General features: G+C 42.4%; 2 protein-coding genes across 4 annotated transcripts in view; one reads left to right on the top strand and one right to left on the bottom strand.

Moving 5' to 3' along the window:
- Positions 1-928: 928 nt before the first annotated feature.
- LOC145356278 (uncharacterized) lies at positions 929-6,172 on the bottom strand. Its single transcript, XM_080208833.1, has 3 exons — positions 5,520-6,172; positions 4,603-4,765; positions 929-4,446 (listed from the first exon to the last, which is right to left on the bottom strand). The coding sequence occupies exons 1-3, from the start codon at positions 5,688-5,690 to the stop codon at positions 3,707-3,709; spliced, it is 1,074 nt and encodes a 357-aa protein (XP_080064959.1). The 5' UTR covers positions 5,691-6,172; the 3' UTR covers positions 929-3,706.
- Positions 6,173-6,387: 215 nt separating this feature from the next.
- Positions 6,388-25,722, top strand: part of lrrc45 (leucine rich repeat containing 45) — a 67,919-nt gene continuing 48,584 nt past the window's right edge. The window contains exons 1-6 of one of the 3 annotated variants that reach the window (XM_080208834.1): positions 6,388-6,728; positions 14,173-14,459; positions 16,491-16,552; positions 18,274-18,344; positions 20,181-20,359; positions 21,846-21,974. In XM_080208834.1, coding sequence (XP_080064960.1) covers positions 14,225-14,459; positions 16,491-16,552; positions 18,274-18,344; positions 20,181-20,359; positions 21,846-21,974 — 676 coding nt within the window. In that variant the 5' untranslated portion in view covers positions 6,388-6,728; positions 14,173-14,224. Of the gene's footprint in view, positions 6,729-14,172; positions 14,523-16,150; positions 16,258-16,490; positions 16,553-18,273; positions 18,345-20,180; positions 20,360-21,845; positions 21,975-25,722 lie in introns of those variants that run through there. The other 2 variants (XM_080208835.1, XM_080208836.1) reach the window with 2 other exon arrangements.

Genomic DNA, 25,722 nt, shown 5'->3' on the forward strand with positions numbered 1-25,722 from the left:
TTGAAATGTATGAAGTTCTGAGCTTGATAGGGTAAATGGGAAGAAACTATTTCCCCTGGCTAGTAATCTCAGAATAAGGGGTCAGCCATTAGGATTTTGCACAGAGATGAGAAATTTCTTCATTGTTACTCTCTGAAATCCTATACACCAGTTGGCTGCTTATTACTTGAGTATATTCAAGATTTGGATAGAACTTTTGAAATTAAGGGAATCAGGAGATTATTGGGAGAGAGCAGGAAAGTAGATTTGATGCAAGATGTAATTGGTAGAGCAGGCTCAAGGGGTTATATGATCTACTTCTATTTCTCAGATAAAATGAATTTGTTTTTGTTCCACGTTATTTCTCTTCATGCCTCTCCATGTTTGCTGTTTGGGATTACATCAACATCTGGTTTAGATGAACACTGCACCCTGTATTTGGAGCTTCTCTCTATAATTCCTCCTAATAAATAGAAAAATCTTGAATTTCTCTCTGCACTGTGGGCCAGTTAGGGAGAAGCAGATTAGGTACAATGTATGGCAGCAGAAGTAACCCTGTCTATTGCCTAATTTCTCCAATTCACCTTAAGTCTTCAGAAATTATCCTTGACACTATTACAAAGTGCTGATGCCTTCTTCAAAACATAGCAATACCACAGATGAAATGAAGCCATTGTAATTTTTGATTACACTGTATATACAACAGGAATACATTGATATCTTAATTTTTTTTGGCATGGTTGTTTGTGCTTGTAACTTTGTACAAAATTTTTAAGTTGGCCAAGTAAACTACTCAAGCTGCAGAAAATATTGAAGAAAAGACATTTCTTGAGCATGTCTGTGCTATTGAAAAACCTACAATATTTTTCCTTCAAGTTCACTCCAGTCGCTATGGGTGGACATTGTCCCCCATGATTTGTTAACTTCAAATATTCTTTCTTTGCAGCAATTATGCAACACTGGATTAGAAATTATCCTAAATGTGGTAAAATGTACATTGAATTTTGTGTTCCAATCTTCTAATCAATCTCCTCAAAATGGAAGAATATTAAACACAGGACCAATATTTTACAGGTGAAAATGTTTATTTATAAAATTACACAAACATTATTAGATTAATACTATAGGATCTTGAAATCAAATACTTGTTCTTGGAGCAGGTCACAAGAATCTGCTCCTGCAACATTTGGAAAATAGTCTTTTTAATTTCATAAAATCAACTCATTAAATATTTTTCTAGTGCTAACTCTGGACATGTCTTTTTTTCAAGTTTTAGCAGAGTCTCCAAACTTGAGGTTTGCACTACATTTTTCTTGTGCATTTTTAAATATATACTTAAAGTCAACAATGATGAGATTCCATTTAAGGGTGAATGATTGCTAATTTTTGGTTGGCATTAATACTGTCCTGTTTCAAGCAATGGCACAAATTTTAGACTGCTGCATTAGAAAGTTACAACATTAGAATGCTAATGCTGAATTTAATATACATTGTGCTGAGTTAAATGGTAGATACACAAGTTTGTGGATGCTATTCCAAAATGTTAACTTATCCACAGTCTAAAAGTATGAATACATAAGTAGAACCTTGATATGGATATTACACCACACAACTATATTACCATTTGCCGGTAATCTTTAAAATGCACAATGGTGTTTATTATGCATGTACATGATTCATGCAGGTCCAGCAAGTAATTAAGGCAAACAGATGTTGGCCTTTATTTATATTCCAATCCTCTTTCAATATAGGGAAGTCTTGCTACAACTGAATAGGGGATGAGACCACACAAGGTATTGTGTGCAGTTTTAATCTCTTTCCGCAAGGAGAGTTATGAGAAGGTTCATCAGGCTGATTCCTGGGATGAGAGTTTCTTACGGAGAAAGGTTGGGCCAATACTCATAGAATATAGAACATTACAGCACAGTACAGGCCATTGGCCCTCGATGTTGTGTCGACCTGTGAAACCAATCTAAAGTCCATCTAACCTACACTATTCCAATATCATCCATATGTTTACCCAGTGACTATTTAAATGCCCTTAATGTTGACAAGTCCACTACTATTGCAGGCAGGGCATTCCACACCCTTACTACTCTCCAAGTAAAGAACCTACTTCTGTCCTATATCTATCACCCCTCAAACCACTTTCATGCAAGGAAAAAGGCTCTCATTGTCCATCCTATCCAATCCTCTGATCATCTTATATCCCTCTTAAGTACCTCTTAATCATCTCTCTCATGAAAACAGCCTCAAGTCCCTCCTTTCCGCATAAGACCTTTCCACCGTACCAGGCAACATCCTGGTAAATCTCCTCTGCACCCTTTTCAATGCTTCCACATCCTTCCTATAATGCGGTGAACAGAACTGTATGCACTATTTAAGTACGGCCAGACCAGAGCTTTGTACAGCTGCAATATGACCTCATGGCTCCGAAACTCAATCCCTCTACCAATAAAAGCCAACACACCATACAACCTTATCAACCTGGGTACCAACTTTCAGGGATCTATGCACGTGGACACAAAGATCTCTCTGCTAATCCACACTACCAAGTAACTTACCATTAGCCCAGTACTCTGTATTCCTATTACTCCTTCCAAAGTGAATCACTTCACACTTTTCAGCATTAAACTCCATTTGCCACCTCTCAGCCCAGCTCTGCTCCTCTGTAATCTGCAACATCTTCCGCACTGTCCACACAGTTCTACTGACTTTAGTGTCATCCTCAAATTTACTAACCCATCTTTCTACGCCCTCATCCAGGTCATTTATAAAAATGACAAACAGCAGTGGCCCCAAAACAGATCCCTGCAGTACACCACTAGTAACTGAACTCCAGGATGAACATTTCCCATCAACCACCACCCTCTGTCTTCTTACAGTAAGCCAATTTCTGATCCAAACTGCCAAATCACCCTCAATCCCATGCATCCGTATCTTTTGCAATAGCTTACGTGGGGAACCTTATTAAACGCTTTACTGAAATCCACATACACCACATCAACTGCTTTATCCTCATCCACCTCTTTGGTCACCTTCGTACAAATAAAAAATGCTGGAAAATCTCAGCCTGACAATATTTATGGTGAGAGAATACAGCCGAAGTCTCTGCTGACATCCAGACTCAAAACACTGGCTTTATTCTCGCTCCACAGATGCTGTGAGCTTTTTCAGCATTTTCCATTTTCGTTTTGGATTCCGGCACCCGCAGTATTTTGCTTTTATCTTGGGCCTAAACTCATTGGAATTTAAATGAATGAAAAGTGACCCTTTTGAAACAAAGATTCTGAGAGAGCTTGACAGGATACCAGGGGACTCAGTTTAATAAGGGCTCTCCCATTTCAGACACAGATGAAGGGAAATTTCTTCTGAGATTTATTAGTGTTTGGAATTCTCTTTCCTGGAGAGCAGTGAAGGCTGGATCATTGGATATATTCAAAGCTAGGTCAGACATATTTTTGATTGATTGAATCAAGAATTATGGGAGGAAAGTGGAGTTGGAGGCTGCAATCAGAACAGCCATGATGGTGGAGCAGGCCTAAGCAGCCAGATAGTTTACTCCTAATCCTACTTATTATGTTCTTAATTAGATTTGAAGCTGTGCATTTCACAGAATAACCCGAAAAATAGAACAACAGCTTAGGAAACAGCAGTACCGTAACAATTTTACATTGAAGAATAATAGGGCATTCTTTTTGTTTTTGTTAAATTATCCCCCCATAACTTAATTGGAGATATGTGGTGGCACAGAACTGTTGCTAACACGAGTGTCAGCTGCCTGCACCTCACTCAAGCCACTGGTGGAGGGCATCTCCTCGCAATACGTAATCATTTGTGTAAGTGTAGAACATTGCGCTTCAATTAGATTTTTGAATCCCTCTGTCATGGTCCCATGCAAGTGTTCTCCAAGTGAATCAAAGCCAGCCACAACTGCTTCTTTAAGTTTTGTCCCCAAGGCTTCCATAGCAACACTGTGGGCATTCACGAGAGATGCTCCTGCTGTGCCTATGGCTTGCGTAAGTGAGGTTTCTACTGCCGCTGTCATTGGTGTTGCTATCTGCTCAATGGCAGATTGCAATGAGGACAACCGCTGATCCAATCTAATCATACCGTCTTCCAAAGTGGTATGCATGAAGGCTAGTGACTGCTCAACACGAACTCCATGTTCTAACAGTCTCCGTTTAAAAGCAGGTCCATTAAGGTCTGTAACTGCATCCAGCTGAGATGGGGCACCTACCATGCTGGGTCTCCATGCTTCAACAGTTGTCCCCTCATCACCCACCACCACTTCCTCCCATTCTTCACTAGTGCTCAATGACTCACTTGGTGTTTCATGATTCTCATCCTTTATACCTCTAATTAGAGGCAGATCTATATTGTTGCAGACTGGGATTGGTGACAATTGGCATTCAGGTATATGTTGCTCTTCTGATATTACATGCTGTCCACTGTGTTCTCTTCGTGCTTTGAAGAGGGAAAATAATATGTTAAGAATTAGCTCAAATTCATTTGGTTGCTGGACTTCTTATTCATACAAAATAACCTGCTAATCTACTGGATAGGCATATTCATTTAATATTTTGTGCAAATCACAGAGCACCTGAATAAAATGTTACTTACAAATGTGTCTTGGCATGGTACCTATATCCACTGCCTGAAGTCCTTCAAGACTTTCTTCTCCAAATACAATGATCATATCATTTTCAAATTCTGTTAACGTCTTGACATTGGGAGGACCACCGCCCGCTGCCTGCCATGATCTTCTATTATAAGTGAGTTTTTCCTTTAAAAGAGGATAGATCTAAGGCAATAATCTGACCCAAGAAACTGCAGCACCTTAGAAGAAAAATACTGCAGATGCTGGAATCGGAAACAAAAACAGAAAAAACAGGTCTGACAGAATCTTTGATTTGATTTATTATTGTCACGTATTGGTATACAAATGAAAAGTATTTAAAAATAAAAGCAAAACGCTGCGGATGCTGGAATCTGAAACAAAAGCAGAAAATGCTGGAAAATCTCGGCAGGTCTGACAGCATTTGCGGAGAGAGAATAGAGCCAATGTTTCTAGTCTGGATGACCCTTTGTCACATCTGAGCTGAGTTCCGCTGAAAGGTCATCCAGGCTCAAAACAATGGCTGTATTTTCTCTCCATAGATGCTGTCAGACCTGCTGAAAAGTATTTTCCTGCGCACCATACAGATAAAATATACTATTCATAGATTACATAGAGGAAAATGAAAGGGGGCAGGATGTAGCCACAGCTGGCGTGTAGAGAAAGAACAACTTAATCTGTGGAGAGAGAAAATAAGAATTAATGCTTCGAGACAGTTGAAGACTTTATTTCTCTCCACAGATGCTGCCAGACCCCAGCACCTTGCTGCAGTGCATCATGCTCCTATTGTGGCATGTGTAATGAAACTGGTAAGAGGCGCTTCTTGTTTGTTGCTGATATTTCTCCGACTCAGTTTTGGATTTCTAACTGCACGAAAACTTTCCCCCGGGCGGCACTTGACATTCATTCCCCGGGCTCTCACCTTGGTGCTCTTCTTCAGGTCGTGCACCTTCCTGCGGACTTCCTCCTCCCAGGTCCTGCGGGTTCCGGAAACCGCATTGACTCTGTCCGTCACGTACTGCCGGGCATCCCTCCTCCTGGGCGCGCCGGGAGGGTCGTCTCCCCGCCCTGAGGTCTCCTGCCGTCTTTCCATCACCGCGTCCACCAGCACACGCAGGTCCTGGCTGCTGAAGTGAGCCTTACCAATCCTCCTGTCTGCGATGTTTCACAACTGCTTCTGAAGAAGGGGAGGGGGGTTTAAAGCCCCCCGTTAGGGAAAGGGGGCGACATGATATTAAAAGAGGGGACAAGAGGTCGGAACAAGAAAAGCGTTGCATGGCTGACAGGGCAATAATTTGACCCGTTATGTGCTTTAAGAAAAGGAGGCGAGATGACATTAAAAGAGGGACAAGTGGTCGGAGGAAGAAAAGCGCTGCGTGGTTTTGCAGGGCAATAATTCCCGCTGCTGCCAACAGCTGGTGCATGTTTGCAAAGCTTATGCGCTTTCGTTCCAATATGCAGAGATAGGTATTGATGCTTTTCTCATAACTTTGTTTCAATTCCCCGTGGTTATTTTTATTGCTTCTCCGAATCCGTTACGGACCAGTCGTCCATCCCCACTCACTCACTCGGCGATTGCCGGCACACACAGACAGTGCTCGAACTCAGCTTTTCCGTTATGACCCCGCCCCGCTGAATTTGACCTGCCGCGGTGCCTGCTGGTGAATGTAGGCCCGGATGGGCGCGGCCAGGGTCATGCCGGGTGAAATACTACAACTCCCAGAATGCCCAGCGACCCCTTCTCCCCCTCCCCGGGGGGCTGGCGGGGCTGTGCCTGTCCCACAATGCGCTGCTGCATGGAGACGGGGCTGCTGGCGGAGTGTGTGGCTGCTGGTGGTGAAAGTTAGCGTCAGCAAATTATACAGCATGTTGATCACAAACACTCACTTTGCCCAGGTCAGCTACAGCCGCCTGGCTAGTTTATAGTTACACCCCTCCCTCCACACCCTCTATCCATAAAGCAACAACAACAAGGGTAGCTAGTGAGTTGGTGCCCAGTAACTGGGGCCAATGGACCTGAGTGACCCTGTACCCCTCGTCGCCCTGCACTCCTGAACTCTGCCCATCCGGCAACGACTCGCTCCACCTTCATCCCTGCCCTCTGGCTGTTATAGAACCGATCGTTTAAAAGGTAAACAAAAAACCCAAAATGATGGGTGTCTGCTAGGTGAGCCTTGATCACCTCTGCCGTCACTGGAGAGTTTTGTCCCCCTCTGGTTATGCCGTTGTTAGGCTTACTGATCATTCTTGGGCTAATGTGTGGTTTACCCGGCAGCTTGTGCAGCTACTGTCATCATTTGGTATGTTTCAGCTGCTTCTGACATGTCGACTTTCTACCAACTATTCTAGAGCGTTAAGGTCGCTTCCTGTCTATAATGCTTCCCTTTTCTCTGATCTAACCAAAGGTGGCCGGCCGAACTCTGTTTCTCTGTCCACAGATATTGCCCGACCTGATGCAGTGGTTTTAATATTGTGTTTTTGATTAAGTGGTAAATGTCCAGCATCCGCGGTATTTTGCACTCCCCCCCCCCCCCCCCCATTTCTTCATGCCTCATACGCGTTTCCATCTTTCTCGATTATGCGATTTAAAAATTACCGAGGGGTCAATTTCATTAGGTTTTGAACTTTTTTGGCGCCGGTAAAGCCGCTTTTACAAGCTCTCTATGCAACTGACATAACTTAACCCATTCTGTCCCGTGGTGTTTACCTTGTAATATGTGTCGGTCCAGTTAATGTATGCGAGATACACAAGAGGTAAGGCCAGAATGTGATCTGATTTCATTTTCTGCACCGCAGTGTGGAATGTGTGTATCATGTCCGAGGTGGGGGGGGGTGGAGAATGTTATTTTGGAGTATTGAATGTTTTCGGAGATGAGTACATCTAAATCAGTGATTAGTATTTTGGTTGCACTCGTGTGTAAAGATAACTGTGGCTGGCAATGGGGAGAGAAAAATAACATTTCTTCTTAAATTTACATTCCACTATCATATTATGCACCACTTTCTCATGCTGGTGTAAATAATTTATGTTCCCTGCTAATCTGACTCTAACTGCTTATCCAAAAAATAGGTGGAATGGTGTGCAGTTAACAACTTGCTGACTTGAGTTCACTTTCACTCACGAAGAAGCATTCGACCTCTCCATACTGATATTTCTCCATTATGAAGGATAAGGATTTCAAACCACTGCATGAGAACTCAATTTGTGCTCTACCAGTTTTTGTGTAATTTGCTGCATTGCACCATTAGATTTGGGTAGTACGTTTTTGTTTTAATTATATTAGCAGATTTGCCACAAATTAAGATAATGTGTCTTACATTCTGCTTTAAGAAATTGAAAGTAATGCTGAATTTGACCTACAGCACACTTCGTTGGTAACTTATTTCAGTTGCAACATTACTACACTTAGAAAAGTTTTGACCCATCTAAAGAGGTTGTTTTCTACATGGCAAAACATAAGAACATAAGAAATAGGAGCAGGAGTAGGCCATCTAGCCCTTCGAGCCTGCCCCGCCATTCAATAAGATCATGGCTGATCTGTCGTGGCTCAGTTCCACTTTCCCGCCCTCTCCCCATAACCCTTAATCCCCTCTCTTATCAAAAACCCATCAACCCGCGTCTTAAAAATATTTAGCGAGGCAGCCTCCACCACTTCAACGGGCAGAGAATTCCAGAGATTCACCACCCTTTGAGTGAAGAAGTTCCTCCTCAACTCCGTTCTAAACCGCCCCCCCTTTATCTTGAGGCTGTGCCCCCTAGTCCTACTGTCTTTTTTGAGCGGGAAGAGTCTCTCCACCTCTATCCTATCCATCCCATTCATCATCTTGTACGTCTCAATGAGATCTCCCCTCATTCTTCTAAACTCTAACGAGTACAAGCCTAGTTTATTCAGCCTCTCCTCATAGGTCAACCCCCTCAACTCCGGTATCAGCCTAGTAAACCTCCTCTGCACTCCCTCCAAGGCCAAAATATCTTTGCGCAGGTGCGGCGCCCAAAACTGCACACAGTACTCCAGCTGCGGCCTCACCAATGCCCTATACAGCTGCAGCAAGACCTCCCTACTTTTATATTCAATCCCCCTCGCTATGAAGGCCAGCATCCCATTCGCCTTCCTGACCACATGCTGCACCTGCAAGCTGGGTTTTTGCAACTCATGCACAAGGACCCCGAGGTCCCTCTGCACCGTCGCCTGCTGCAGTTTTTTGCCACGTAAGTAATAGTCCTTCCTACCATTCTTCCTACCAAAGTGGACCACCTCACACTTGCCAACATTAAATTCCATTTGCCATTTCCTGGCCCATTCGCCCAGCCTATCTAGATCCTTCTGCAGGCTCTCCACACCCTCCGCACAATTTGCCGTTCCCCCAATCTTGGAGTCATCAGCAAATTTCGACACCCTACACTCGGTTCCCTCCTCCAGATCATCTATATAAATGGTAAATAGCTGAGGCCCCAGCACCGACCCCTGGGGCACTCCACTAGTCACCATCCGCCAATCCAAATAGCACCCATTGACCCCCACTCTCTGCCTCCTATTTGACAACCAATCCTCTATCCACGCTAACACCCTACCCCCTACTCCATGTCCCTCGACCTTCTGCAATAACCTCTTGTGAGGTACTTTGTCAAACGCCTTCTGAAAATCCAGAAAGACCACATCCACCGGCTCTCCTCTATCCACCGCCCTAGACACATCCTCATAGAACTCCAGTAAATTTGTCAGACACGACTTCCCTTTAAATGAAACTGTGCTGCGTCTGCTCTATCAAGCAACTTCCTTCAAGATGCCTCGCAATTTCCTCCTTAATGACGGATTCTAACGTTTTACCTACCACAGACGTTAAACTAACTGGCCTATAATTCCCCGCCTTTTGCCTGGCACCCTTCTTAAACAACGGCGTAACATTAGCCGTTTTCCAATCCTCCGGCACTTCCCCGGAATCCAGCGACGTCTGGAAAATAACCACCAAGGCATCCACTATCACCTCCGCCATTTCTTTCAGAACCCTCGGATGCATTCCATCCGGTCCTGGGGACTTGTCCACAATCAGCCCCTCCAGTCTGTCGAGCACTGCCTCTCTAGTAACAGTAATGTCATTAAGACCCTCCAGTCCTACCACCTTTCCATCGCTAACACCCGGCAAATTATTCATGTCCTCCTCCGTGAAGACAGAAACAAAAAAGTTATTCACTACCTTAGCCATATCCCCATCCCCTACCACTAGGTCCCCTTTCTCATCCTCTAAAGGACCAACGTTCACCCTAGCCAGCCTCTTCCTTTTTATATATTATAAAAACTCTTGCTATCCTTTTTTATATTAAGCGCTAGCCCAGCTTCATAGTTTTTCCTACCCTTCTTTATCAACTTCTTTGTCAATCTTTGTTGACATTTAAACCTCTCCCAATCCTCTTCTCACCCACTACTCTTAGCTACTCTAAATTCCTCCGCTTTTAATTTAACACTTTCCTTCACCTCCTTCGTTATCCACGGCTTATTACCTCTCCTCCTACTGTCCTTTTTGACCATCGGAATAAATTTCCGCTGAGCACCAAGAAAGATCTCCTTAAAGATCCTCCACTGCTCCTCAGCAGACCCTCCCTCCAACGCGCTCCCCCAGTCAACATTCACCAATTCTTCTCTCATCCTACCGTACTCCCCTCTATTCAAACAAAGTACGCGTGTCTGGGAACCCACTTTCTCCTCCTCCATCTGCACCAGAAACTCCACCATACAATGATCACTCTCCCCAAGAGGATCCTTCACCGCAAGGTCCCTAATTCTACCCGCCTCATTACATAGCATGAGATCCAAGATAGCTCTCTCCCTCGTCGGCTCCAACACGCACTGTTCCAGGAAACTATCCCGGCAGCATTCCAAGAACTCCTCCTCGAGCCCACCGCGTCCAACGTGGGTCGACCAATCAATATGCAGATTGAAATCCCCCATAACTACGGCCGTCCCATTCCTGCATGCCGCACTTATTTGCGCGTTAACAGCCCGCCCCACCTCCAGATCATTATTCGGGGGCCTATAGACGACACCCACCAGCGTCTTCCTCCCTTTGCTGTTCCTAATCTCCACCCACAACGATTCCACTTTCTGCTCCTTGGCTCCAATATCATCCCTTGCTACCACCTTGATGCTATCTTTAATCAGCAGAGCTACGCCCCCCCCCCTTTTCCCTTCTGCCTATCCTTCCTAAACACTTGATAGCCCTGTACATTCAGCTCCCAGTCCCTGTCACCTTGCAGCCACGTCTCTGTAATGGCCACCAGATCGTATCCATTTGTGTCGATCTGCGCCACCAGCTCATCCACTTTATTCCGAATACTTCGTGCATTCAGATAAAGCGCTTTCATCCCAGCCTTCACCTGGACCCTATTTGCCGTAACGCCACCAACTATACTCACGTCCCCTACTCTCTCTATTATTGGGACATCCTCAGCCTCTTCCCTTACCTGTACCCTATCCTTAACTTTAGACCTCATAACGTCACCTACCCTCGCACCCTTCCCCCCCCCTAATTAGTTTAAAGCCCTGTCTACAGTCCTCTTTACTTGATTCGCCAGCACTCTGGTCCCAGCACGGTTCAGACCAACCCCATCCCGCCCGAACAGGTCCCACCTACCCCAATACTGGTGCCAATGCCCCATAAATTCAAACCCATTCCTCCCACACCAATCCCTGAGCCACCCATTCACTTCCTTAATCCTGTCAACCTTATGCCCGTCTGCACTCGGTTCAGGCAGTAGCCCAGAGATGACCACCTTGTCGGTTGCTGCAGCAGGCGACGGTGCAGAGGGACCTCGGGGTCCTTGTGCATGAATCGCAAAAACCCAGCTTGCAGGTGCAGCAGGTGGTCAGGAAGGCGAATGGGATGCTGGCCTTCATAGCGAGGGGGATTGAATATAAAAGTAGGGAGGTCTTGCTGCAGCTGTATAGGGCATTGGTGAGGCCGCAGCTGGAGTACTGTGTGCAGTTTTGGGCGCCGCACCTGCGCAAGGATATTTTGGCCCTGGAGGGAGTGCAGAGGAGGTTTACTAGGCTGATACCGGAGTTGAGGGGATTGAGCTATGAGGAGAGGCTGAATAAACTAGGCTTGTACTCGTTAGAGTTTAGAAGAATGAGGGGAGATCTCATTGAGACGTATAAGATGATGAATGGGATGGATAGGATAGAGGTGGAGAGACTCTTCCCGCTCAAAAAAGACAGTAGGACTAGGGGGCACAGCCTCAAGATAAAGGGGAGGCGGTTTAGAACGGAGTTGAGGAGGAACTTCTTCACTCAAAGGGTGGTGAATCTCTGGAATTCTCTGCCCGTTGAAGTGGTGGAGGCTGCCTCGCTAAATATTTTTAAGAAGCGGGTTGATGGGTTTTTGATAAGAGAAGGGATTAAGGGTTATGGGGAGAGGGCGGGAAAGTGGAACTGAGCCACGACAGATCAGCCATGATCTTATTGAATGGCGGGGCAGGCTCGAAGGGCTAGATGGCCTACTCCTGCTCCTATTTCTTATGTTCTTATGTTCTTATGTTCTACTTTTTAATTCCATTCCCAGCTTTTCATACTCCCTCCCCAGATCCTCAGTCCGCATTTTGCTTACGTCGCCGGCACCCACATGTACCACAACGACCGGATTCTCACCCTCCCACTCCAGGTTCCTCTGCAGCCCAGCTGCGACATCCCGGATCCGAACACCAGGCAGACAACACACCCTTCTGTGCACTTTGACATTGTGACAAAGGACAGTGTCAATACCCTTCACCCCACTATCCCCAATCACTACTACGTTCCTTTTCCCCTTCTCTTTGCCTATGTCCTGCTGCATCACTGTACCGTGTGCAGTTTGCTCACCAACCTCACCTGCCTTGTCCTCTTCCAGACTGGAAGCAAGAACCTCAAACCTGTTATGCAGATTAAGAGGCTGAGGCCTCCGCTCCCCACCCTCCTTCCTCCGCTCCTCACCCCCCTTCCTCCTGCCAGCAGCCCCCTCTTGTCCCTGACCCTTAGAGTTAGCCAGTCTAGGGGGGGGTGGATGTCACTTGCACCCCATGGCACCCTCTCTCCCCCTTGATGAGCCTCAGTTTCTGTAGCTCAGAGGCCAGCTCATCTACCTTGAGCTGGAGCTCCTCCAGCAACCTGCACTTAGTGCAGACATGGTCACTGGGATGGACCCTGGAGTCCACCAGTTCCCACATCATACAGAAACCACACATCACATGCCCCTCCATTATTCACTGTAGTAGTTTTGAAAAAAAATTTTTTTTTTCCTTGTTTTTCAAACGAACTCACCTGGCCTTTTTTCACTCCAGCCCTTTTTGATATTAAGCCCTAATAGCTCACTCTGCTTCCCGCTGTCTACACCAGGCCTCCTTTTAAACCTGGCGCTGATTTAAAGCTGTTGGCCCACAACTGCCTTCTAACCACTCCCTCAGAATTCTTAAAGCAGTAAATACAATAAATAAATGCTTTAAACAGTTCTACAAAGAACAAAGTGCTTTAAACTTATTTTAAACAGGTTTTTAACAGGTAAAATCTTAGCTCTGTCTCTGCTCCTTCACTCGTCTGCTCCAGCAAACAATGGAAGCAAAAGGGCCACAACAGTAATATAAATTGTCATGTTTCACAGTGGTTAGTACTGCTGCCTCACAGTGCCAGGGACCCAGGTTCAATTCTCCTCCTGGGTATGTATGGAGTTTGCATTCTCCCCACCCTCTGGGTGCTCCAGTTTCCTCCCACACACCAAAAGATGTGCTGGTTAGATACATTGGCTGTGCTAAATTCTCCCTCAGTGTACCCGAACAGGTGCCGGAGTGTGGCAACTAGGGAATTTTCACAGTAACTTTATTACAGTGTGAATATAAGCCTACTTGTGACTAATGAATAAACTTAATTTAAACTTATTTCTGGTAGTATCTGACAGAAGCATGATTTAGCCACCATCAGTCAATTGCTCGTCATACTCTGAAATTTATTCCCATATCCTTCACTTCTCCCTTCGTTAAAAGCCTGCATAAAACTCTTTTACAAAGCTTTTGGGCAATACCACTAATTTCTCTTCCTTTGGTTTGGTATTCTTTTATATGATCACCTTGGAATGTTTTCCTGCTAAATGTGGTATATAAATGTAAGTTGTCGAATGTTTGCTCTACCTATACAGGCCAGCAATGATATTTGCAAATTTGCCATCAGTGGTTAGAAATAGAATCATAGAAACCATACAGTGCAGAAAAGTGAAACTCTGCAAATTGTGTATGTGCAGTTTAAAATTTGCTGCACAATATAGATGGGACATGTTCCACAGCATAGCAGGCAAACTATAAATATGCAATTAAATTTAGATAATGAAGGTAGTCTTGCGTTGTACCTTTGCATGCTTCTACTGTTTTCAAGGAGACAGTGCATGTGAATGTTGTCTTGCCTCGGCATGTTGCATTTTTGTTTCTAATGGGAGACCTGTGTTTAATTTTGAACTTTCCTCATGGATTGGTACAAGGTTTTGGAGTAGAGGGAAGTAATAATATCAATGTCAGATTACTCTGTTGGTAATATTTGCTCTTCTGCTCTTTTTCACAGAAAAATGTTACGTTGAATAATCAGAGTGAATTCAACTCTGACAGATATTTCAATGATGGATGATTTCAAGAGAACTTACCTTTGCCTTTGTAAAGAAGTTTGTATTGAACCACAGGAATGTATTCTGAATCAATTGCGTGATGGTTGTGATGGAAACTTGAGGAAAAGGCTGGATCTCTCCACACAGTCTCTCTCTGTTGACACATGTGCTGTCTTGGGAAAAGTTTTAATGAATGACATAGTATTCACAGAGATAATGCTTTGTGACTGCATGCTAAATGAAGAAGGTATGATAATGACCCATTAACAATCTCATCAGGGATGGACAAACACCTGTGACAAAATTAAATGTATGTACCAAAATGGAAATTTATAGAAAAATATTAGACCATCAAGATGCAGTCCATTAACCCTAAATCAAGTTGATTTGTATTAATAAGAAATATTTCCATTGATTGTGTATTCTTCTGTGACCTTCTTGTAATGTAGCTACAAGTGGTTTTATTATGTGTGTATACTTGTATTACTTAAGACATGATGTGGGTATGCCGGCGTTGGACTGGCGTAAACACAGTAAAAAGTCTGACAACACCAGGTTTTAGTCCAACCTATTTATTTGATAATATTCTCACAAGCTTTCGAGGGGTTACCCTCTTCGTCAGGTGAATGGAGAGTTCTGGCCTCAGACAGAGCATATAAAGCACCGACAGTTTAGAGATTACTGATTAAAATGCGAATCCTTACACCTAACCTGCTGTTCAAGACCTGAAGTGGCTGACAATGTGAGTGGTAGGAGCACTGATCACAGTTTAAAGAGATGTGTATTGTCTCCAGACAGTACAGTAAGTGAGGTTTTGCAAACCCAGGCAAGTCACGGGGGTTACAGATAGTGCGACATGAACCCAAGATCCCTGTTGAGACCGTCCTCATGTGTGCGGAACTTGGCTATCAGTCTCTGTTCAGCGACTCTGCGCTGTCGTGTGTTGTGAAGGCCGCCTTGGAGAATGCTTACCCGAAGGTCAGAGGCTGAATGCCCGTGACCACTGAAGTGTTCGCCAACAGGAAGGGAACAGTCTTGCCTGGTGACTGTCGAGCGATGTTCATTCATCCGTTGTCGTAGCGTCTGCATGGTCTCCCCAATGTACCATGCTTCGGGACATCCTTTCTTGCAACGTATCAGGTAGACAATGTTGGCCGAGTTGCAAGAGTATTTACCATGTACCTGGTGGATGGTATTCTCACGTGTGATGATGGTATCCATGTCGATGATCCGGCATGTCTTGCAGAGGTTGCTGTGACAGGGTTGTGTGGTATTGTGGTCACTGTTCTCCTGAAGGCTGGGTAGTTTGCTGCGAACAATGGTCTGTTTGAGGTTGTGTGGTTGTCTGAAAGCAAGAAGTGGGGGTGTCACTTCAGGTCTTGAACAGCAGGTTAGGTGTAAGGATTCGCATTTTAATCAGTAATCTCTAAACTGTCTGTGCTTTATATGCTCTGTCTGAGGCCAGAACTCTCCATTCACCTGACGAAGAGGGTAACCCCTCGAAAGCTTGTGAGAATATTATCAAATAAATAGGTTGGACTAAAACCTGGTGTTGTCAGACTTTTTACTGTGTTTACTTAAGACATGCAGCAGTTATTAATAAAATACTCCTGTTTATATTAACTCTTATCACATTAGTGAGCAACATCTCAGTACTTCAGATAATCCTTATTTTGAAGTGAGGTCACTGCTATGCCAGTCTATTTGTCCACAGCAAGACACTCCAAAAATAATGAAAATGTAAGACCTTTTTACTTTGCATGGTGTTTATTGAAGGAAAGTAATTGACCAGGGCACTGGGAGAATTTACCAGTGTTGCCAAAAAGAGTCATGTTACTTGTGATTCTTCTAATAATAAGTTTGTTTTGATTCTGTTTTTGTATTTTCTGCTTTTAATATTCCAGAAGTAGATGGCTTAGTGTGCTAGAATAAGTCATTTTCCTTAGAGAGGGAACTTGATATAACAGTGTTGCTATGGTGACGTCCCCAGTGGAAAATGAATACCTCATACTGAAAGGAAACGAGAAGAGCATTTTGACTCCAAGGTATCCATACACAGTCAATGCAATAAGTAGCCAGTGACTTTGCTCCCTAAGTAGCTTACCTTGGCTGCAGAAGGTACATCTGATGATGTGCAACAGGATAAATGGAACATATACAATGTTCATAATTTTGTGTAGTAAATAGGCAATAATTAATTAATAGTTTTATAATCAAATATTTGCTGAATGCTTGCCCTTTGTTGTTACATGTCTTGAAATGCTTTTTGTTTTCTCAGGTGCCAAACTGCTGTTGTATGGGCTGTGTGCAAACACCACGATCCAATTATTAGACATGAAGGTAAGTGTCAATGGCCATGGACTCTGGATGTAGTAAGATAATTGAAAGTAAAATGTAGCAACCAACTTTGGGGAAAAGCATAAATAATCTTCTTTCATTCAGAGTGGAGCACAATGAAGGTTATCAGCAAGATCATTTCAGTATTCATTTTATTTATATTCCTTTTATATCACACAGAAAACATAGAAACATAGAACAGTACAGGCCCTTCGACCCTCGATGTTGTGCCGAGCTATGTCCAAACCCAAGATCAAGCTATCCCACTTCCTATCATTCTGGTGTGCACCATATGCCTATCCAATAATCACTTGAAAGTTCCTAAAGTGTTCGACTCCACTATCATAGCAGGCAGTGCATTCCACGCCCATTCTGAGTAAAGAATCTACCTCGGACATCCCTCCTATATCTCCCACCATGAACCTTATAGTTATGCCCCCTAGTAACAGCTACATCTACCAGAGGAAATAGTCCCTGAACGTCCACCTTATCTATCCCGCTCATCATCTTATAAACTTCTATTAAGTTGTCTCTCATCCTCCTCTGCTCTAAAGAGAAAAGCCCCAGCTCCCTCAACCTTTCCTCATAAGACCTACCCTCCAAACCAAGCAGCATTCTGGTAAATCTCCTCTGCACTCTCTCCAATGCTTCCATGTCCTTCAATTCATTTTGGTAGGACGAACTTGAATGCGGATTATAGTGTCAACGGTAGGGTTCTGAGGAATGTGGAGGAACAGAGAGATCTTGGGGTTCATAGCCACAGATCTGTGAAGGTTGCCACTCAAGTGGATAGAGCTGTGAAGAAGGCTTATGGTGTGTTAGCATTTATTAACAGGGGTTTGAGTTTAAGAATTGTGGGGTTTGCTGCAACTATACAGGACCTCAGTGAGACCACATTTGGAAAAATCACATGAACAAAAAAAGTACTTAATGTGATACAATGTCAAGGTGTATAACTAAATGGAACGTGAGGGGAAAGAATAGAGGTAACTTCTATTTCAGTGAGTTATAAAAGTACTTGGGGGGGGAAACTTTAGTATTTCTTTACCTATTGCCTATTTACAGATTATTCCTGAACAATAGGACAACTCTATTCAATCCATGGCGGAAAATCTCTTATTTTTCATTTTTCAATTTATTTTTCTTTTCATGAAATTTTCCATGCTGTAAATTCATTTATATCCATGTTAATAGTACGTGCTAACTATTCTCATTATGACATTTAAAATTTGAGTTCAATGGACAATGGTTTCTGCTGAATCTAGAATATACAAATTGTTGAACAATGTATTGTACTTTACTGATTGGAAATTTGAGCCAAAAAAAACTAATCAAAAAGCAGCTTATTTATTGTCGCTGAGCTTATCTCATATAAAATTCCTCAAATTCTAAGCTTGTCACCTCTGTTCTTTCCATTTTTATTGGTACTATGTTGTCACTTGTACTGTATTCTGAACCATGATGAGCACTTCAAAATATGTTTAACAGTATAGGGATGAAAGCAAGATTTGGTACGTTATCATGAGCAACATATATTAGCTATTCCACAGTATGGGTTTTGAGAAACCACTGATGCTGTTTAAAGGTGCATGCAGTCTTAACCTTCACTTCTGTAACGCTACCTCATATGTCCGTATACTGTGACAGCTATATTTTGACCTACCATAACAGTAATCTTGTTGCCCAGTGCACAAAGTTCCTAACTGAATGATTTTGTGTACAAGGGTAATAACCTGCGAGCAGCTGGAGCTGAAGCACTGGGGAAACTACTGCGGAACAACAAATCTCTCAAGAGGTAGGAATTGTCCCTTCGGATCAGTAGCTAAGCAGCTGGCTTCCAAATCATCTTTCAAACAAGGATGTAGAAAATGCAAATCAGACTGTGGCATTTTTCTTTTGGCAAGTCCAAACCAAGTTTGATGAAGCACTTTCACTTCACAACAAGCACAATCCAAATTATCTGTCCTGCTGTGGTTTTATTTCATGCAAGTTAGGATGCATTTAAATCAGGCTTTTCTTTTCAATGTATAAATTATAATGCTCGCCAATGTATTATTTTTCAAACCTTTTGCTAATAAGAATTCATTGAAGTAAAGCAAAAAGTTGTATTGTCATTATAACAAGAACCATAACTATGTAGCTTGTTTCTAATTATTTTTTCACCAGAGTTTAGTTTTGATTTTTGTTTTAAGCTACAGCTTCTTGCATGCATCCTCTATTTATACTACAATACACACTGACCTTTATTTCAGTTGATAAATTGGTGTCCATTATTTGATAAAATGCATTAATTACGTTGCAAACACTAATTCAGTTGCATTGAAATAATTTTCTGTGCACCGGCTGTTAGTATTCAACATATTGCCGTTATGTTCAGAAAATAAGGAATTACATGATGCCATCAGTTTTGGAAAGCCTGTTTATACTTGGACCATGTTTCAAGTCACCTGTTAAATATGGTCATGGTTAAAAATGACTGGTCCTAGAAATCGAAGTTAAAAAATTATAACTGATCGGGTAACTTTTTTTTCCAAAAGTATTTTTGAACTAGCTTCCCTCAATAACAACAATAAATAAACTCTGAATGTAAAGAAAGGACAGCCTTGCATTTATTTAGCTGTTTTTAGAGCAGCCATGCATCTCAAAGCGTTTTACAGTCAATTAAGTACTTTTTGAAGTGAAGTCAGTGATATAATACAGGTCACATATCTCTTATCCAGAATCTTTGGGGTTGATTGCATTTAGCGTACCTCTGGTTTTTGGATACCACATATGGGCCTAGGCCTATTTACATCACTGTGGCTGAAGATTACACTAGCTACAGTTTAAAGTAAATAAAATGGCTAGGAAAGTAAGGTGTTACTGCCAGATAATTATGGGGTACCTGTAATAAGTTCCCACTCGTGGCACCATTCCCACTTGTGACACCATCTGCAGTTCTGCTTGTTGGTTTTGCAAGGTAAACAGTGCAAACAAATAACTTCTTGCACTAAAGCTTGGGTGTGGTTCGTGAGGTTTGTGTTGACTTGGGTCATATTGGCTCAGGTCACAGACTTTCTGTGCTAAAGGTTGCTGAGGTTCAACAAAAGTGCAGTTTTTGGATGTGTTCAGTTTATGGATTTATGGATAAAGGATACTTGCCTTTGTAGAAAAAACAGCAGCTAAATTTCAATCAGCAAATTCCTGTCAACAGCATCATGACAATGACTAGTTAATCTGTTCTTGTGATGTTGACTGAGAGTTAAATATTGCAGGAAACCATGTGTAACACCCTTGCTCCTCTTCAAAACGGTGCCAAATGATCTTTTACATCCACCCAAGCAAGCAGATACAGCCTTGGTTTAACGTCTCATCCGAAAGAGGATTTCTTCAACAGTGCAAGGCTACACATTTTTCACCGCGTTTCTTGGAAAGAGAAATTGGAAAACAAAATTTCTGATATATTTAAACTTGGGCATAAGTAGTTAAATGCACCTTCTGCTAATCTGAGATTATGTAAATTTTTCTTTGCACTTGAGAATAGGCTAGATAATTAATATGTTTTAATGGTGTGACAAGGTGTAAGGTGCTTTTGAAGCACAGTCGCTACTGTTTAAGATTTCCTTAATGTAGTGTGGTCATTTTCTTCTAGTTTGATTTTGGAATGGAATGCTCTTGGAATGTGGGAAGAAGGATTTTGTGTGTTCTGTGAGGGATTAGGAATGAACAAATTCCTTAAGCATCTAGACCTACGTAATAACCAAATCAATCACCAGGGTGCAGGAGAGCTGGCATTGGCTTTAAAACACAATGATACACTGGAGGAATTGGGTGAGTATGCAGAATACTTTGCAGAATTAATCCATTTAAAAGCTTTAATAGCTTCCATCAAAATTAAATATAATGTTAGTATTCCAGTTGCATAGCAATTGTCTGTTGTAAAGGATTAAGCTTTATATAAGGGGTATAGAATATAAGAGCTGGAGTCTAATGTTGCAGTTGTATAGAACGTTGGTTAGGCCGCATTTGGAGTACTGCGTCCAGTTCTGGCCGCCTTACTACCGGAAGGACGTGGAGACGCTGGAGAGAGTGCAGAGGAGGTTTACCAGGATGTCGCCTGGTATGGAAGGACTGGGTTATGAGGAAAGATTGAACAAACTGGGGCTGTTTTCCCTTGAAAGACGGCGACTGAGGGGGGATCTAATAGAGGTATATAAGATTATGAAGGGTATAGATAAACAGAGGTAAGCTATTTCCTATAATAAAGACACGTAGGACAAGGGGCCATGGGCTTAAGGTGAGGGGGGAGAGGTATAACACAGATATTAGAGGGAGGTTTTTCACACAAAGGGTAGTGGGGGTATGGAATGCTCTGCCAAGTAAGGTAGTGGAGGCAAGCACGCTAGAGTTGTTTAAGTGTAACTTAGACAGGCACATGAGTGGGTTGGAGATGGGTGGATATAGGAGATTGTTTTAAATAAGGTTCATTAGCATTAGGGCGTCCCTAGTAAGGTAAATGGATATGGTATGATAATAATGTTTTTTCTCTTATCATTCACAGGTTTTAAGTTGGTCCGCCTTGTTGTCTAACGAGGGGCATACACGCGATGGGTCATACTGGGGCTGCTCTTGATTGTTCGAGATTGGCCTAGTGCTTCATGTCGTTAGTGTGTGCTTAAACTGGACCAGATGCTGGGCAAGACGTCAGCTCAGTGACTATCACTGTTTGCTGTGCAGACACATGGATTTGGGCCAGTGTCAGTGGGAGTTTGCGCATTCCCCCCGTGCTTGCATGGGTTTTCTCCGGGTGCTCCGGTTTCCTCCCACACCCCAGAGATGTGCTATTAGGCTGATTGGAGGTAATAAATTGTCCCTAAATTAGTTTCCCTCAATGTGGATGGCCATAAAACAATAGATGGGGGTCATGGGTGGAGGGGGGGACTGGTAGTGTTAAAATGGCGGCGCGGGCTCGTTGGGCCAAAGGGCCTGTTTCCCGGGCTGTTTTTGTTCTTTGTTCTTATAACTATTTCATTCACATTTATGAAGTCTCACTTTTTCCTGAGATGTAGAAAAATGTAATTTTAAAAAATGTTTGCTGTAATTAATAAACCTGTTGTTCAAAAAAAACCGTTTTACCATGATTGGACACTGATTAATTTTAGAAGCATATCATAGATTAGATTTTATCCAATGTTAATTCATTTTTATAGGGAAGGGAAAACTAATGAACTAATTTTAACAACTTGAAAAGCTGCAAATAGATTTCTCAGCAATGGCAGTGCAGCCTCTGCAATTTGCTTTTGATTATTTTCTGTAGATCTTCGCTGGAATAATGTTGGTTTGTTAGGCGGTCGAACATTACTCTCTGCATTACAACAAAACAAGACCTTGGTGCGTCTAGAACTGGCTGGAAATAACATTCCCAGTGATTTGTTGAAAGCTGTAGGTAAGTGAAATTAGATTTTATTCCCGAAGTAAATGAACTCAAAAGAGTGACAGATTACTGTAACGAATAGTGAAAATGATTGTCCAATCAAGCAATGTATTAAGTTATTTTTGTGTAGTGGCACGCCATGGATGCCAAGCAATTGGAGATAACATCCTCTCATTTCATCTGATACCTAAAATTCCTGCTGAATTTTAATTATTTAATTTTTTCCCTTACTTCAACTAGTTTCTTAGTTTCTTCAAAATCTTATCAAGTTTATTTTTAAACTAATGTATTCTGTTTTTAAGAGGTGGTCTATTTTTTAGAAGGGCTTCATAGAATGCAGAGAGGATATTGTTCAGTCTGTCAAATTAGTACAAGTCTGCGAGAGCAATCCAGCTAATCCCAGTCCCCTGTCCCTTGTAGTTTGTTTTCTTCTAAATACTTACCTAATTCCCTTTTGAAAGCCATGGTTCAATCTGTTTCCATCAACATTTCAGACAATGTATTATAGATCATAACCACTGGCTATATTAAAAAAAAGATTGTTCCTAATGCTGCCTTTGGTTCATTTACCAATTGTCTTAAATCTGTGTTCCCTTATGCTATGCCCTTTGGGCAAAGGGAACAGATTTTCCTTATGTCCTCTGTCTAGATGCCTCATGATTTTGAATACTTTTATCAAATCGCCTCTCAATCTCCTCTGAGGAGGACAACCCCAACTCCTCCAATATGTCAACATGACTGAAGTCCCTTATCCCTGAAACCATTCAAGTAAATCTTTACTGCACTATCTCTAAGCCCTTTCAAAAGTTCATTACTCAAAATTCGACACACACCCATATGAGGTCAAACTAATAATTTATAAATATTGATTGTACTCTTATGCTGCTACCTATAAATCCCAGGACTCTGCACATTGTTGTATCCACTTTCCCAACCAGCCCTTTCACCTTAAAAGTGTAGTCAATCCCCTTTTAGAACTGTATATTTTGGGCGGCACAGAGGCAGTGATTAGCACTACTGCCTTGGTGTCAGAGACCCATGTTCAGTTCTGGCCTTAGATAACTGTCTGTTTGAAGTTTGCACATTTCCTTGCGTCTCCGTGAGTTTCCTCCCTCAGTCCAAAGATTAGTTAGATGGATTGGCCGTGGTAAAATTACACCCTAGTGTCCCAAGATGTGTGGATTTGCAGGATAAATGTTTGGGGTTATAGGTATAGGACAGGGGGTGGGCCTGGGCAAAGATGTTTTGTGGAGAATTGTGGCTGAATGGCATCCTCCTACCCTGTAGGGATTCTATGATTTTATTTGATAATACCTCTTATTGTTCTTACCAAAAGTTATCACTTCACATGCCTCCATTAGATTCCATCTGCCACACCTCTGCCCAAACCACCAGCCTATCTATGCCCTCCTGACGCCTTACTCCATCCTCTTCACTGTTCACTACACCTCTGCATTTTGTTTCATCTGCAATTTTTGAAGTTGTGCCCTGTGCAATTAGTTCAAATCATTGCTACATATCAAGAAAAACACTCCTAATAGCAACCCATTGGGAACCTCACTGCATTCCTTTCAGCAATCTGAAAAATAACGGCTTACCATGTTCCTTCTTTCTTGCCCCTCAGCTAATTCCTATCACTGCCCATTTATTCCCTAGGCTTCAAAGTCGCTGATGAACTGTGAAGTGACACTTTTTTAAACACTCGTTGGAAGTCTTTATGCACTACTTCATCAACATTACCGTTTTAAACTCTTCAACTCTATTGCAATGGAGTAATGTTGGCTAGGACACCTCTTTTTCAGTTAGTACCTGTTGAGTCTTTTAGCATCCACTTGAACTGACTGGGAGGGAGGACAAAGGAAAGCATCACTGATAATGCATCAACACAAAAGCAAACTAATGCAAATGCTAGAAATCTGAAGTAAAAACAAGAAGTGCTGAAAATGTTCAGGTCATACAATGTTGATGGCGAGAAGTGGAGTTAACATTTTGAGTTGATGACCTTTCATCAGAACAAGCCTTCAGTACTACACAAAAGCATCAGCCTAGATGATGTAAAATCCTGGGGTTGAACTTGAACCTGCAACCTATTGATTCAAAAGTAAAGGTTACTAAATATGGCATCTTTCACTTAGAGTATGCATAAAATAAAATCTAGCACTATTTCACCACATGGAGATACTTTGTAATGCATTCCCCAGGATCTTGCTTTTCTTAATATATATTAATGATCTAGACGTGAGGTACAGGGCATATTTTCAAAGTTTTTGAATGATACAAAACTTGGAAGCATTGGCAAGCGAAGGGGGTAGTGGAGAACAAAAGGACATAGACAAGGCATGGTGGCATAGTGGTTAACATTGCTGTCTCACAGCGCTAGGACCCAGGTTCGATTCCAGTCTTTAGTGATGATCTGTGTGGAGCTTGTATGTTCTCCCCTTGTCTGCATGGGTTTCCTGCGGGTGCTCTGGTTTTCTTCCCATAGTCCAAGGATGTGAAGGTTTGAGCATTGGCCTTGCTAAATTGCCCCTTCATATCCCAAGGTGTTAGTTAGGGGGATTAACGGAATAAAAATATGGGGGTTGGGGTGGGAGGTGGGCCTGGGTAAGATGCTCTGGGTCAGAGAGTCGGTGCAGAGTTGATGGGTTGAATTGGCCTCCTGTACTGTAGGGATTCTATGAATGGGTGGACAGGTAGCAGATAAAAAGCAATGTGGAGGAATGTAAAGTGATTCATTTTGATAGGAAGAAAATGAAAAGAAAAGTGATTCATTTTGATAGGAAGAAAATGGAGAGAAAATATTAAATTAGGAGCACAATTCTAAAAGGAATGCAGGAGCAAAGGGACCTGGGTATATATGTGCATAATTCATTGAAGGTGGCTAGACAGCTTGAGACAGTAGAAAGTAAAGTGTGCAGTATCTTAGACTTTATTAGGCGCATACAGTACAAGAGAAAGGCGCTTACGTTGAACTCTATAAGACACTAGTTCAACTTCAGCTAAGGTATTGTGCCCAATTCTAGGTGCCACATCTCAGAAAGGATATGCACGCATTGGAGATGGTGCAGAAAAAATTCATAAGAATGGTACCACGGATGAGGAACTTTAATTATGAAAATAGTTAGGGTAATTGAGCAAATATTTGGCAAATACAATATAATGTGGATAAATGTGAGCTTATCCACTTTGGTGGCAAAAACAGGAAGGAAGATTATTGTCTGAATGGCAGCAGTTTAGGAAAAGGGGAAGTGCAACGTGACCTGGGTGTCAAGGTGGAACAGTCACTGAAGGTTGGCATGCAGCAGGTGGTGAGGAAGACTAATGGCATGTTGCCCTTCATAGCAAGAGGATTTGAGTATAGGAGTAAGGATGTCTTGCTGCAATTATACAGGGCCTTGGTGAGGCCACACCTCCCCATTTGTTTTGTGTTAAACTGAAAGCCAGTTGATGAAGGAGGAGATCAGAAGTCAACCTTTATTCAATTTTAGATTTAGTTACAATGTGAAATATTACAAATGTATAACTTCTAACTTTATAAACCTCCACTACTGTCAACGTGTGTCTTTTTATATGTGCTCAGATAATTATCCAGTAAGTACCCCCATCTTAATATATGCAATTAATACTGTATTGGTTAGAATGTCTTGTAGTTGCATTCCTGATATTGGAGGCCATCTTATTAACTAATGATGGGATGAGGGGGCAATTTTCACTCATTTGAAATGTGCACAGACTCAAAGTTTCAGCTTAGTGGGAATGG

Source organism: Carcharhinus amblyrhynchos, chromosome 21 (assembly GCF_965287045.1).
Source record: "Carcharhinus amblyrhynchos chromosome 21, sCarAmb.v2.hapA, whole genome shotgun sequence".
Lineage (NCBI taxonomy): Eukaryota > Metazoa > Chordata > Chondrichthyes > Carcharhiniformes > Carcharhinidae > Carcharhinus > Carcharhinus amblyrhynchos.